A 13,309-nucleotide genomic window follows, 5' to 3' on the forward strand; every position below is an offset into this window, starting at 1 on the left:
TATGCTGCTCAGTGATGGAGTCAATGGACTGTCTCACTGACACATAGCTCTCTGCTCACACTACTGTCAGATGTTAGTGCAGTCAGTTAATGGACTGTCTCACTGCCACATAGCTCTCTGCTCACACTGCTGCCTGTCAGATGTTAGTGCAGTCAGTTAATGGACTGTCTCACTGACACACAGCTCTCTGCTCACACTGCTGCCTGTCAGATGTTAGTGCAGTCAGTTAATGGACTGTCTCACTGACACACAGCTCTCTGCTCACACTGCTGCCTGTCAGATGTTAGTGCAGTCAGTTAATGGACTGTCTCACTGCCACATAGCTCTCTGCTCACACTGCTGCCTGTCAGATGTTAGTGCAGTCAGTTAATGGAGTGTCTCACTGACACACAGCTCTCTGCTCACACTGCTGCCTGTCAGATGTTAGTGCAGTCAGTTAATGGACTGTCTCACTGACACACAGCTCTCTGCTCACACTGCTGCCTGTCAGATGTTAGTGCAGTCAGTTAATGGACTGTCTCACTGCCACATAGCTCTCTGCTCACACTGCTGTCAGATGTTAGTGCAGTCAGTTAATGGACTGTCTCACTGACACACAGCTCTCTGCTCACACTGCTGTCAGATATTAGTGCAGTCAGTTAATGGACTGTCTCACTGCCACATAGCTCTCTGCTCACACTGCTGTTAGATGTTAGTGCAGTCAGTTAATGGACTGTCTCACTGCCACATAGCTCTCTGCTCACACTGCTGGCCTCTTCATAAAAGAGAGCCGATGTTACACATGTGGCGCCTATTCAAAAAAGGCGCCTGGAAATTTGGGCACCGAGTGATACTAAGAGAGATATTATACTGATCTTTTACTATAAAAGTGTAAAATATCGGTATCTAATACCAATATTTTACTATGGCCAAACCTAACCCTACTCGCACACCAGAACCCTCCTAACTTGCCTAACCCCCCCTTCCCCCATACACGCCACCTGCCTAATACCTAACCCTCAAAGGAGTACTGTAAGGGTATTTAAAAAAAAAGAGTGCAACTTACCTGGGTCCCCCGCAGACGTCCTGTGCCCACGCCAGGACAAAACGATCCTCGAGTCCCCGCCGCTGGCTCACTTCCAGTATTTGAGATTTTAATGTAGCAAGTCACTTCGCCTGTGCGGCCCTCGCTGCATGCATCCTCTCTCCCGCTGACGTCACCTGGAGCGTACTGCGCAGGCCGGACCGGAGGATCGTGTTGTCCCAGGTCAGGAACAGGATGCCTGCGGGGGGCTGTTAGAAGCCCCAGGTAAGTTAAATAATTTTTTTTAAACACCCTTACAGTACTCCTTTAACCCCCCTCCCTCCCCCCCCCCCCCTACTGCACAAACTAACTACCTAAGGCCTGACCCTTAAACACCCCCCCCCCCCCCCCCCGCCCGCACAAATTTTCTACCTAACGCCTACACCTCCAGCGCACTAGCTTCCTAAGGTCCCGTTTCCAGAAGCCGCAGAGCAATGCAACGATTACGTTGCATCTCCAGCAAAAAAAATCCCCTGCAAATTCTCAGGCGCTGCCGTAGGAGCCTAAAAATATCGGCATTTGGACGCCCACATTTCCGCTCCGGCGCCCAATTCACGATATTTTACATTGGCACCTACGGTGGCGCCCATTTAGTCCTCTTGCCGCATGCACCCTTTTTTACTGCTTCGGTGTGTGTGATGCTGGATTCTACGCCCAACATACAGCAGAGAGAGCTCAGACTGGGTTCACACTACACATAAGCGTTGTTGCATTTTACCGCAGAACTCACGTCTCCATTGAAGGGACAATGTCAGTACGGAGTGGGAGAGGAGTGTACCTTTTTAAAACTGCGCCGCAGTAATTTGAGCAACGGGGATACCTGCAAGTAGGATTACTGATATTCTATTACGAATCACTTGGTAAATCCGATAGTAGAGTATTGTACATTTTTACCAATCTTTTACTATGGCCTAACCTAACATTATTCTCACATCTTTGACGAGGCATGGGCTCACAAGTATTTACGAGTCCCTAAGAACTCAAATTTGTGATTTAAATGAGGCTTAATTGCCTCAGGTGTGCGGCTGGATGACAAGGGGTTAGTAACCCCTAAGTCAGTCTTCCTCCCTGTGCTCCAAACAGCTTGCATGCGTCTTATTGGACGCGTTGCAAGCCTCACTATGCACACTTCCTCCTTTAAACTGAAAGAGGAAGTGCACGGTGGTAAGGCTTACAATTTGGATGCGTGCGAGCAGTTTGGAGCGCAGGGTGGACAACATTTTTCAGGATTGGCTCCGCTTCTTCAGGCAATAAGAACGGAGCATATAATAATAATAATATTATTATTATTATTATTATTACTTTTTTTTTTTGTATAGCGCTTTTCTCCTGTCAGACTCAAAGCGCTTGTGAGGCCACTAGAGCGCACTCAGTAGGCAGTGGCAGCGTTAGGGAGTCTTGCCCAAAGAACTCCTTACTGAATTACTGGCTTACTGAGCAGGCAGAGCCGAGATTCGAACCCAGGTCTCCTGTGTCAAAGGCAGAGCCCTTAACCAGTACACCGTCCACAAAAAAGGTCTGTAACTCAGCTAAGCTCCTCTTTATTCTTTACAAACGCACTCCAAGGAATGGACCTATTCACAGATGCCGGCAAGGCTGTCTCCCTGCATACCACGATTCAGGCACTTGGGCGGAGTAACTGCCATCCAGAGAGTGCCTTTGAAATAAAGCAATGCCTGAAAATCCCCCATGAGGAGATGGACTTGTCCATAACCTGTCGGATTTATACTATCTCCTGTGACAGAGACATATGAAAATAGTAATTAATTTTTACTCTGGGACAAATGTTCATCTTTTATTGTTGTATTTTAAATCCTAAAATCTTTCACAATAGCGGTCCTATTACAGTAATTTTAAATGTTTCTCATTGCGGTGTTGATTATTGAATATATACTACAAGCCTGTTCCTTTGTGTCTCTGCAGATCTCCATAACCGCTCGTCTGCGTCACTAAGACAATCATCATGTCGTCAGAGGTAAGCACAGGGAGCGGGGGAGGGGAAAGGAAGAGGACCTGTCCATATCCTGCTGCTTATACTGGTTTATTTAGGAACAAAGATGATTTTACTAGTTTGATGCATGTTGTGCCAAGTTCATAAAGCCGCTTATACTGCATGTGTGTATAATACAGTACATATAGATATTTCTTCCTTCCAGTTAAGTAGCTCCTCGGAACAAGTGTAAGTAGTCTCATGCAGTCGGTAGGTAACACTCAGGGACACGAGTGCTTCTAAATCCTGTCAAGTAGTCCCAAAGGCGTGAAAATTCAACGGGGGGTGGGGTGGGGGGGGGGATCTGTAGGCCGAAGGCATGGAGAGAGGACTGGAAAGGCTCTATTGTCCTACACGTTTCGGCCAATGGACTCATCAGAGGCTGCATTGGACAAAACGTGTAGGACGGAGTCAGCACACAGTGACGTCAAGTGCAGGAAGTAGGCGGCTGTTCTCATCCATTACCTTTTTTTTATCATCCATTACAGTTTTTTTGTTTGTTTGTTTTCTCCCTCTTTTGTCAAGCCTGGACTATTAGCCTCTCATGGACCATTTCTAGAGCCATTGGAGTACCCAGGGAGCGTAACACCTGGTGGTGTTTATTTACAGACATCCCCCCGCCCCACCCCCACAACAACCAATTTTTTTTTATCAGAGTTGGAGTCTTCAGGATAAGTATGAAGCTAACCGTTCTGAAACTCAGTTCTCTATACAGTGCTGCAGAGAAGATGTCAGTGCTGTATAAATACATCATAATAATAATATGGTAGGACATTAGACTATGACTATGGCAGGATTAGATTGTGAGCTCCTCTGAGGACAGTCAGTGACATGACTATGTACTCTGTAAAGTGCTGCAGAAGATGTCAGTGCTATATAGATACATAATAATAATATGGGAGGACATTACACTATGACTATGGTAGGATTAGAGTGTGAGCTCCTCTGGGGACAGTCAGTGACGTGGCTATGTACTCTGTAATGTGCTGCAGAAGATGCCAGTGCTATATAAATACATAATAATAATATGGTAGGACATTAGACTATGACTATGGTAGGATTAGACTGTGAGCTCCTTTGAGGACAGGCAGTGACATGACTATGTGCTCTGTACAGTGCTGCAGAAGATGTCAGTGCAATATAAATACATAATAATAATATGGTAGGACATTAGGCTATGACTATGGTAGGATTAGAGTGTGAGCTCCTCTGAGGACAGTCAGTGACAGGACTATGTACTCTGTAAAGTGCTGCAGGAGATGCCACTGCTATATAAATACATAATAATAATATGGTAGGACATTACACTATGACTATGGTAGGGTTAGAGTGTGAGCTCCTCTGAGGACAGTCAGTGACATGACTATGTACTCTGTAATGTGCTGCAGGAGATGTCAGTGCTATATAAATACATAATAATAATATGGTAGGACATTAGACTATGACTATGGTAGGATTAGATTGTGAGCTCATCTGAGGATAGTCACAAACGAAAGAGCATGGGGGAGGGGGAATAAGGAGGTAGAGGTACAAGACAGAGAGTCTGGTGGGAGAGGAGAAATGACAGGAAGACCTCTCACCATAACTGCAGACATCACCAATGCTGTTTGGTTAAAAGAAGCCACAAAAATCTGAAAAGAGGAAAGGGTCAAGGGGAAGACAACAGGGTGGGAGGGGGAGCTGGGAAAAGAGCCTTATTATAGGCAAGTTACACATCTTGCAGATGCAAGATGCACTAAATTATCATTAATGGATATTAGCTTCCATAAACTGTTTGCATGCAGAGTATTTCATATTGGACCCTTCGCCCACGATGAGGTCATCCTTCTGGAAGGGACCCTTATCCTCTGATTACCTAACTAGCATAGTGTGTACCTGGGAGTAGGGATGCTCTCACAAGTAAATTCGAGTGCCTAAGCACTCAAATTCGTGATTTAAATGAGCATTAATTACTACAGGTGCGCGGCGGGGACATAAGGGGTTATTTACCCATAAATCCGCATCCTCCCTGGGCTCAAAATAGCTTGCACACGTCCTATTGGATGCATTGCAAGCCTCTCCAACCTGCACTTCCTCCTTTAAGCTGGAGGGAGGAAGTGCGGGTTGGCGAGGCTTGCAACGTGTCCAATAGGACGTGTGCAAGCTATTTTGAGCCCAGGGAGGATGCGGATTTATGGGTAAATAACCCCTTATGTTCCCGCCGCGCACCTGTAGTAATTAATGCTCATTTAAATCACGAATTTGAGAGCTTAGGCACTCGAATTTATTCGTGCGGGCATCCCTACCTGGGAGCAGCTAGCCATAAAATGGTTTACACATTTTTGTAGACAACAGGGAAGAATTGGCAGCACATCCTAAAACCAGGTCGCATCTGAAATGACTACCAACAGAGGCGTGTAGAGCCCCTAGAGGCAACAAATACACCTTGTACTCATAACCGATGTTAAACTATGCTTTAGAAGCCCTAACATCTGAATAGTAATGGAATGAAAACATGAAATATCAAATGGAAGCAGCTATCCATAAGGTAGACAGCAGGGAAGGGTAGCAATGCTTCCTAAGACAGGCTGCATCTGAATGACTACCAGCATAGGTGTGCAGAGCCTAATTATAGGCAGGATACACACCTTGCAATTAAAAACAGATGCAACAAATCTGTTCCCTACTGGACCCTTCCACTGTGATGAGGCCATCCTTCCGGGATGTCTAAAACAGGTGAAAGAGATTTGGTTTGAAGTTGGTGTAATCAGGTGTAATGAAGTACCGCTGGTGCAGTTATGGTTCTCAGGTGAAACAAAAAAAGACAAACGAAAAGTGCTCACTGCGTGTACCTTGTTCATCCGCTTGATAATAGGACAGATCTCACCTGGTTAACTTGGGCTGCACGGGTGAGGCGGCAGCTGGTAGCCGCATGCGTCCCACCTTTGGCTGGGACAATGTAACATTGCAATAAAATAGTGTCCACTATATCTGGTCACTTATACCTTCTCTGACTTGCACACCGCTTGCCAGAACAGCGCACCATGCGCAACCATAGCCTTCCAATACAGCAGCTTCAAAAAAGCTTTGCCAACACACGTGCCAACATATTCTAACAGTTGCTGCCAAAGTATGGAGACCCGAGGATGATTTCCAGGGCCGGTCCCCTGCCAAAATCAAGGCCTTGATAAAGTCGACTCCCGCAAAAACTACATAAACCCTTGAACTCTCGTTCGTGCCCGTCGTGTGCCCGCCGGCAGAAAGATGGATCGTGGAATGCTCGTTGTCAGGGGACATCTTCCTCCATTCCTTCCTTCCGTTGGGTGAGTATTCAGTTTTACACGCTCCTAGGAGTTCTGCTTCACCATGAGCTTGCTGGACAATCTGTGACTTGAGTAAGCATCCCATTAAAGGATACCAACCAGAGCCGAAAGTTTCTGGTAAAAAGTGAAGCTGAAGTAGGGAGGGGGCATAATCAAATACTCACTGCGCCTCCCATGCACCTCCGTCCCCCGCCGTTCTCCTCTGATCAGTCCTGTTCTTCTGGGGCGACTCCAAACCTGGACATACTGCTCCGCGCATGCGCAGTATGTCCGTTCTGCTCCCCTGTGAGCAGTGATGTCACGGGACAGGAGCGTGTCCCGGCATGAACGCTAATTGGAGCCGCGGGGGGAGAGAGCGCGCTCCTGTCTTGTAACATCACTACAAAGCCACAGGGGAGCAGAATAGACATACGGCGCATGCACGGTGCAGTATGTCTGGGTTTGGAGTCGACCAAGTCGCAGAGGATAACAGCACTGACTGGCGGAGAATGGCGAGTGATGGAGGGGGGAGTATTTGATTATGCCCACTACAGCTTCACTTTTTTACCAGAGCCTTTCGAATCTGGTATCTTTTAAGCTCATTGTTTAATTAAATCAATAAATCATTACACATTTAGGAAATGTTTGCATAACCTGTGACTTGCCCATAATGCTTTATGAGGACAGATCGCAATGTGCATTGCCTGGGATGTGTATAGTGTTAGGAGTATGGAGAAAGCGGGTGATTTCCCGGTACAGTATATTTAAGATCAGGTCCTGAAGCATGCAGAGAATGCCACTTCTCTCCCAAGACGCGGTATTTATAGCCGTGGCTGCCAGGTCAGCCTGGATGATTCAGAGAGGACTAAAGGGAAAAGAATGTCACTCAGCTACAGAATATACGAGAGGTCACACGATGGACAAGAGCAGACCCCATGACCCGTATTCAAATCATTTAGGCCTCATTCACATCTAGGGTGCTTTTAAGCGCTGCTGCGGAACGCTGACACCATGCGTACCGCCAGAACGGCAGAAGGGCATAGACTGCCCTTCTATTGTTCACATCTACTGCGCTGCGCAGCAGTACGATGCGCTGGGAAGCCCTTGCGTACTGCTGCATGCATTTTACCCGGAAGCGCAGAGCTGATCCCATCACTGTCAATGGATGGGATCAGCGGCGCAGATGGCGTGCGATCGGATGCGCTGCGTTCGGATCGCACGGCCATCTGCGTCAGGTAGATGTGAACGAGGCCTTATTGTGGAAAGTTGATTTTTAGTTTGGTTTTACAGAAGAAATTGTTCTCTATTCAATTCACGGTTTCCCTAGGACATAATTTTTCATCTTCTACTTTAAAATAACTTTTTAGGACTTTGAAAGTGGAAAAAGTAACAAAGTAGGTGAAAAAGTAAAAAAAAAAAAAATATATATATTCTGAGTAGTTTGCTAGTGACCTTTTTTTTTTTTTTTTTTTTTTTTTTTTTTGAGAAGGTGTGAAAATTATCACCTAGGAGAAAACTTCGGAGAAAAAATCAATCAAGTGCCATTCTGTTATTTTTTTTCAAAATAGTTGCATGTTTCAGACTATATTTCTAAAAGTGACTTAGAGAGTCTGAAGCCATCATTAAAATGCCTTTTTTTCCTTATATATAGCAGGGACATGTGTGCCCCTGCTAAAACGCCGCTATCCCGCGGCTAAATGAGGGTCCTTTCCCCTCCAAATCCCCCCTGTGCTGCCCGGGGAGCGCTTCCGTGTTAGGCGGGGCTATGAGCTGCAGCCCTGCCTCACACGCGTCTATCAGCGGCTGATCTCCGCCTCTCCCCCGCCCCTCTCAGTCTGCCTTCACTGAGAGGGGCGGGGGAGAGGCGGAGATCAGCCGCTGATAGACGCCTGTGAGGCAAGGCTGCAGCTCATAGCCCCGCCTCACACGGAAGCGCACAGGGGTAGCAAAATCTACGACCAAGTTGGTCGTGATTTTGCAGGGGGGGATTTGGAGGGGAAAGGACCCTCGTTCAGCCGCGGGATATCGGCGTTTTAGCAGGGGCACACATGCCTCTGCAATATATAAGGAAAAAATCCATTTTTATTATGGCTTCAGACTCTCTTTAAGCAGTTGTTGTCACTATTATAATACTAATACCTATAATTGTATAGCACTTTTCTCCTGTAAGACTCAAAGCAAGCCAGCCACTAGGGCACGCCTTACTTTACTATGGAGTCTTGCCTAAGAACTCCTTACTGAAAAGGTGCGGACTTGCTGAAGAGTGTAGATTTTAAACCCAGATCTCCTGTGTCTGAGACAGAGCCCTTAACCATTACACCATCCATCCACTACTTACGCAGAACAGAAAATGTGTGGGGGGTTCCCGTCGGTCCATGCATACGCGCCACGTAACACCGAGCTCTCGTCGTGCACACTGCCTGTGTTGCTCATTGACTTGCATTACTGCATAATCCCTGCGGTAGGCACGGATAATGCGGTCACATCCTGCAGCCTTTGTGTTGTGCGGTGATTTCGGTACTTACGGCGCACCACGTCGCATTGCATGAACTGCGCAGGTCTCCACCGATTTGCATGGCCCATGTGACAAGTTGCGGGCGGGAAACACTTCCGTGATACAAAGGGGTCTTAAAGTTTTCCTGCACTTAGTACTGTAGACATGGCTACACTACAATATTATACAGAAAAAGGGGGCAATTGCCCCAGGGCCCGACAGCCTGTAGGAGCCCCCCCCCCCCCCCCCCCAAGGTCCCACCCCCTAACTTGTTAGTTGCTCCCATGTGCCCCTGTAGAGTCTGTTCCAGCGGGCGCACAACTCTGTGGCTCCATGCACTCCTGTGTTCATCCACCGCGGGCTGCATCTTCTCTGGGACTTGCGGAATATTCTGTAATAACACGCGCCGGGTCATGGAGAAGAGGCGCCCCCGTGAGGATAACAGAAAAAATCTATAAACCCTTCGCACTCTCGCATGCAAATGTTCAACCAAATGCATTCACAGATTCACTCATCCAGGCATAACTGTTATCCCTACAGCTAAGTTACAAGCCAGGGTTTTAGTTCACAGAAGAATGCATTCTTATGCTTAGTCACCTATACTGCGCAGAAGTACCCAGGTAAACGTAGGTGTCCTAACTTTGGCCCTGTAACATGCATAGTGCAGACATGCAAACACATTCATTGCATCAAACCTATCAATGGATTAGGAGCACACATCCTGACGTCCTCTCCTGGGACAGATAGTGCATCTTACCAATCGCACAAGGGAGCTAACGTTATGTGTCCATGTGCACCATGCACATACACCAGCATAAGCTGTGTGCATGCTGACAAACGCATACAGGGGAAGGAGAGAGTGCACTGAATTAAAACCCTGGTTACAAGGGTCTGTAACAAGAATAAAAACACATATATCCAGGCACATCGCCTCTAGTTAGCGCATCATACCTTTCCTTAACCATTTAAGCCTTCTGGACGTAGAGGCTATGCCCAGAAGGCCATGTGCGCTCCAGCGGCCGATCGCGCGCGTTCACGCGCGCTCCCGGCTGCGGATCGGTTTCTTGTTACTGACCCCTGTGGCTAGGGTCTAATTCAGTGCACTCCCTCCTTCCCCTGTATGTGTTTGTCAGCATGCACACAGCTTATGCTGGTGTATGTGCATGGTGCACATGGACACATAACGTTAGCTCCCTTGTGCGATTGGTAAGATGCACTGTCTGTCCCAGGAGAAGACGTCAGGATGTGTGCTCCTAATCCATTGATGGGTTTGATGCAATGAATGTGTTTGCATGTCTGCACTATGCACAATTGAAGGTAAAGAGGCGCCCTGGTTGAAATAAAAGCATCTAAAAACAGCTTAAAATCGAGGAAATAATATGAGGTGGCTTACCTCAATAACGAAATCCTTGTATATGACAAAAGATTTTTATTTAGCACAGGCAACGCGTTTCGCGGGTCCAAGCCCGCTTCATCAGGCCAATAAAAGTGCCAAATGAACAAGTCGATATGGCAAAGGGAGCTCCCTTTGCCATATCGACTTGTTCATTTGGCACTTTTATTGGCCTGATGAAGCGGGCTTGGACCCGCGAAACGCGTTGCCTGTGCTAAATAAAAATCTTTTGTCATATACAAGGATTTCGTTATTGAGGTAAGCCACCTCATATTATTTCCTCGATTTTAAGCTGTTTTTAGATGCTTTTATTTCAACCAGGGCGCCTCTTTACCTTCAATTGTGCATAGCTATACCCCCAAACAATCTGTGTTTGAGGGGTGGTGACAGACCACCTGTGGGTGCCCCACAGTGGACACCTGTCCCTACTTTTTCAAGGAGAGCGACCACATCCAGGTCCCGGCTGGGACTACCCCGAGTGGAGTCGGGTTTATGGTCTCCACCTGCTTCCTACGGTTGGTTGCCCTTGCAACCTCCTTTTGTGAGTAGTAATTTATTGAAATTTCTTTTTTCAATTGCATACTAATATACTACACTATTGGGCTCCCGTATTTGTCTCCTATATTTTTTTCCCTGCAAGGTGCTGAGACACCCCCACTACACTATGTCTGCACTATGCATGTTACAGGGCCAGAGTTAGGACACCTACGTTTACCTGGGTGCTTCTGCGCAGTATAGGTGACTAAGCATAAGAATGCATTCTTCTGTGAACTAAGACCCCGGCTTTTAACTTAGCTGTAGGGATAACAGTTGTGCCTGGATGAGTGAATCTGGGAATGCATTTGTTTGAACATTTGCACGCGAGAGTGCGAAGGGTTAATAGATTTTTGCTGCTTTCTAGCCCTACCCCCTTCAGCACCTCCCTTTCCTTAATAACTTATTTAATGTCCTAACTAGAGGCGATGTGCCTGGATATATGTATTTTTTTCCCCGTGAGGATGACGGGAATTACATGGAACCACAGACTGACAGAGGAGGACGACGGCCAGCACAGGTGAGACGCTAATCCGCCAAAGACTCTGAAGGGGGAGGGGAAACAGCAGTCACTTTGGGCCCTGGAGGGAAATTTTGTCTCAACAAAGGGCCTCTCATGCCGCTTTCTGGTTTGGGGGTGTCTCAGGGGCCCCCGGATTTATTTTGCCCGGGGGCCCCATTGTTACTAGAGCCAGCCCTGACTGTAGATCAGGAGAATTACTATAAACTATGGGGCCCAACAGAAAAACTTTGGGGGCCCTAAATGGTCACACCCCTTCCCTTGCCTCCCCCTGGTGCCCCTCACATCATTGGTGCCCATCTGGCAAGGGCCATAAAACAAGTGTGACATCGTAATCTTCACACCAGTAACAAGTGTAGTCACAAAACACCTGATCTACAGGATGGCCCCCATTATTGGAGGAATGGAAGGTTAAAGTGAACCTCCGGACTAAAAATCTACTCAGCAGCACTGAAAAAACTTGGTGTTTAACAGTTTCACAGCATTAGAACTTTGTTTTTCTTACCAAAGCATCATTTTTAGCTGCATTTTTATCTAAGCTCCACCCATCAAAGAAAAAAAGCCCGGGTTTTTTTCCCTGATGCTGTGCAGAGCATGATGGGATTTCCTATGTTGTTGTTCACGTTGCCTAGCAACTAGGAGGGGTGATCAGGATACAGGACAGCTGGAACTGTGTCTCATGCTCCCTGTCACCTCCTTTCAACCAAAAAGATGGCTGCCCTCATGAAATCACAAACATTTGCCTGTTCTTTTAAAACAGGGTGGGTAAGAGATTATATTACTGATCTATTTTAATTAACATAACTAATGTAACTTAATGACAGTATGTTTGTTTAGGCTGGCGTTCCTCTTTAAGTAGTTGGAGCCCCCCGTAGCTCGGGGCCCCCATCAGTTGCAGGGTTGCTCCCCGTAGTTATGCCCCCTGCTGTAGATCAGTAACATTACATGTCACACTTTGCAGCTTGTGTTTTTGTACACGAAAGGGAATCGGGAAGTTTGAGTAAAAAGGAAGAGAAAACGCTGAACGGACGAGGAAGTAAAGTTTCAGAACAAACGTTGTGTAAAATAATCACCACTAAACCACCACTTGGGGATTTCACTGCAAATAATAAGCAGAAAGCATCTGATAAACATTGCGGCTGGGTTCACATGTGACATGGCGTGAAAAAGTAGCGTTTTGGGATAGTGTGTTTGCGATTCGCTATTGTTTTTACTGCATTTTTGGTGCCCATATAATCCCGTACCTCCCAACTTTTTGAGATGAGAAAAAGGGACACTTAAGCCACGCCCCTGCCACACCCCTGGTAACGCCCTCACCACGCCTCTAGTCATGCATACCATAAAGATCTCATAAGAAACATATGTTGTTTTATAATTCAAACCACACTGGTCCTTTCTATCCTGGTTCATTTTCCTTCATTTTAACATTTTAAATTAGTAATATATCAATTTAAAGGTTGGGAATAAAGTTTAGAGTCAAACACATTTTTAGTAGAGAAATATATATATTTGCATAGAAAGAGGAACAATGTCCTGAAAGAGGGACAAATGAGGAGGAAAGAGGGACGGGGCTCCCAAAGAGGGACTGTCCCTCCGAAAAAGGGACAGTTGGGAGCTATGTAATCCTATGGCCCTGTTCACAGTGCTGCGTTGTAACTGATTGTATTCTTCTAACTCCCTGAATGCAAACCAAAAGTTTGCTTTCCTAAAACAGAGAGAATTTGCGATAATTCAGGTTGGAGTGAGCTTGAGATGTCTCCCAGAGCAACACTGCTGAATATATGCAAATTAACCATTGTACCCTACTCCATAGAGCCAAATTAATCCATGCCATGCACTAATGAGGATCAAACAATCCGAAACAGTCTGTATGCATGTTGGATTATTATGGCTCTGTACAAATTAACAAACTGACACATCATTGCATTCCAGTTCTGGAGGTGTGTTTAGCTTCTAAGGGTAACAATGGTTAATTTGCATATATTCAGCAGTGATGCACTGGGAGACATCTCAAGCTCACTCCAACCTGAATTA

General features: G+C 46.4%; 1 protein-coding gene across 2 annotated transcripts in view; it reads left to right on the plus strand.

Moving 5' to 3' along the window:
* ANXA6 (annexin A6) overlaps positions 1–13,309 on the plus strand; it is a 152,818-nt gene that overhangs the window by 36,952 nt on the left and 102,557 nt on the right. For both annotated transcript variants that reach the window (XM_068278369.1, XM_068278368.1), the window contains exon 2: positions 2,987–3,038. In XM_068278369.1, coding sequence (XP_068134470.1) covers positions 3,027–3,038 — 12 coding nt within the window. In that variant the 5' untranslated portion in view covers positions 2,987–3,026. The remainder of the gene's footprint in view (positions 1–2,986; positions 3,039–13,309) is intronic.

Source organism: Hyperolius riggenbachi, chromosome 3 (assembly GCF_040937935.1).
Source record: "Hyperolius riggenbachi isolate aHypRig1 chromosome 3, aHypRig1.pri, whole genome shotgun sequence".
Lineage (NCBI taxonomy): Eukaryota > Metazoa > Chordata > Amphibia > Anura > Hyperoliidae > Hyperolius > Hyperolius riggenbachi.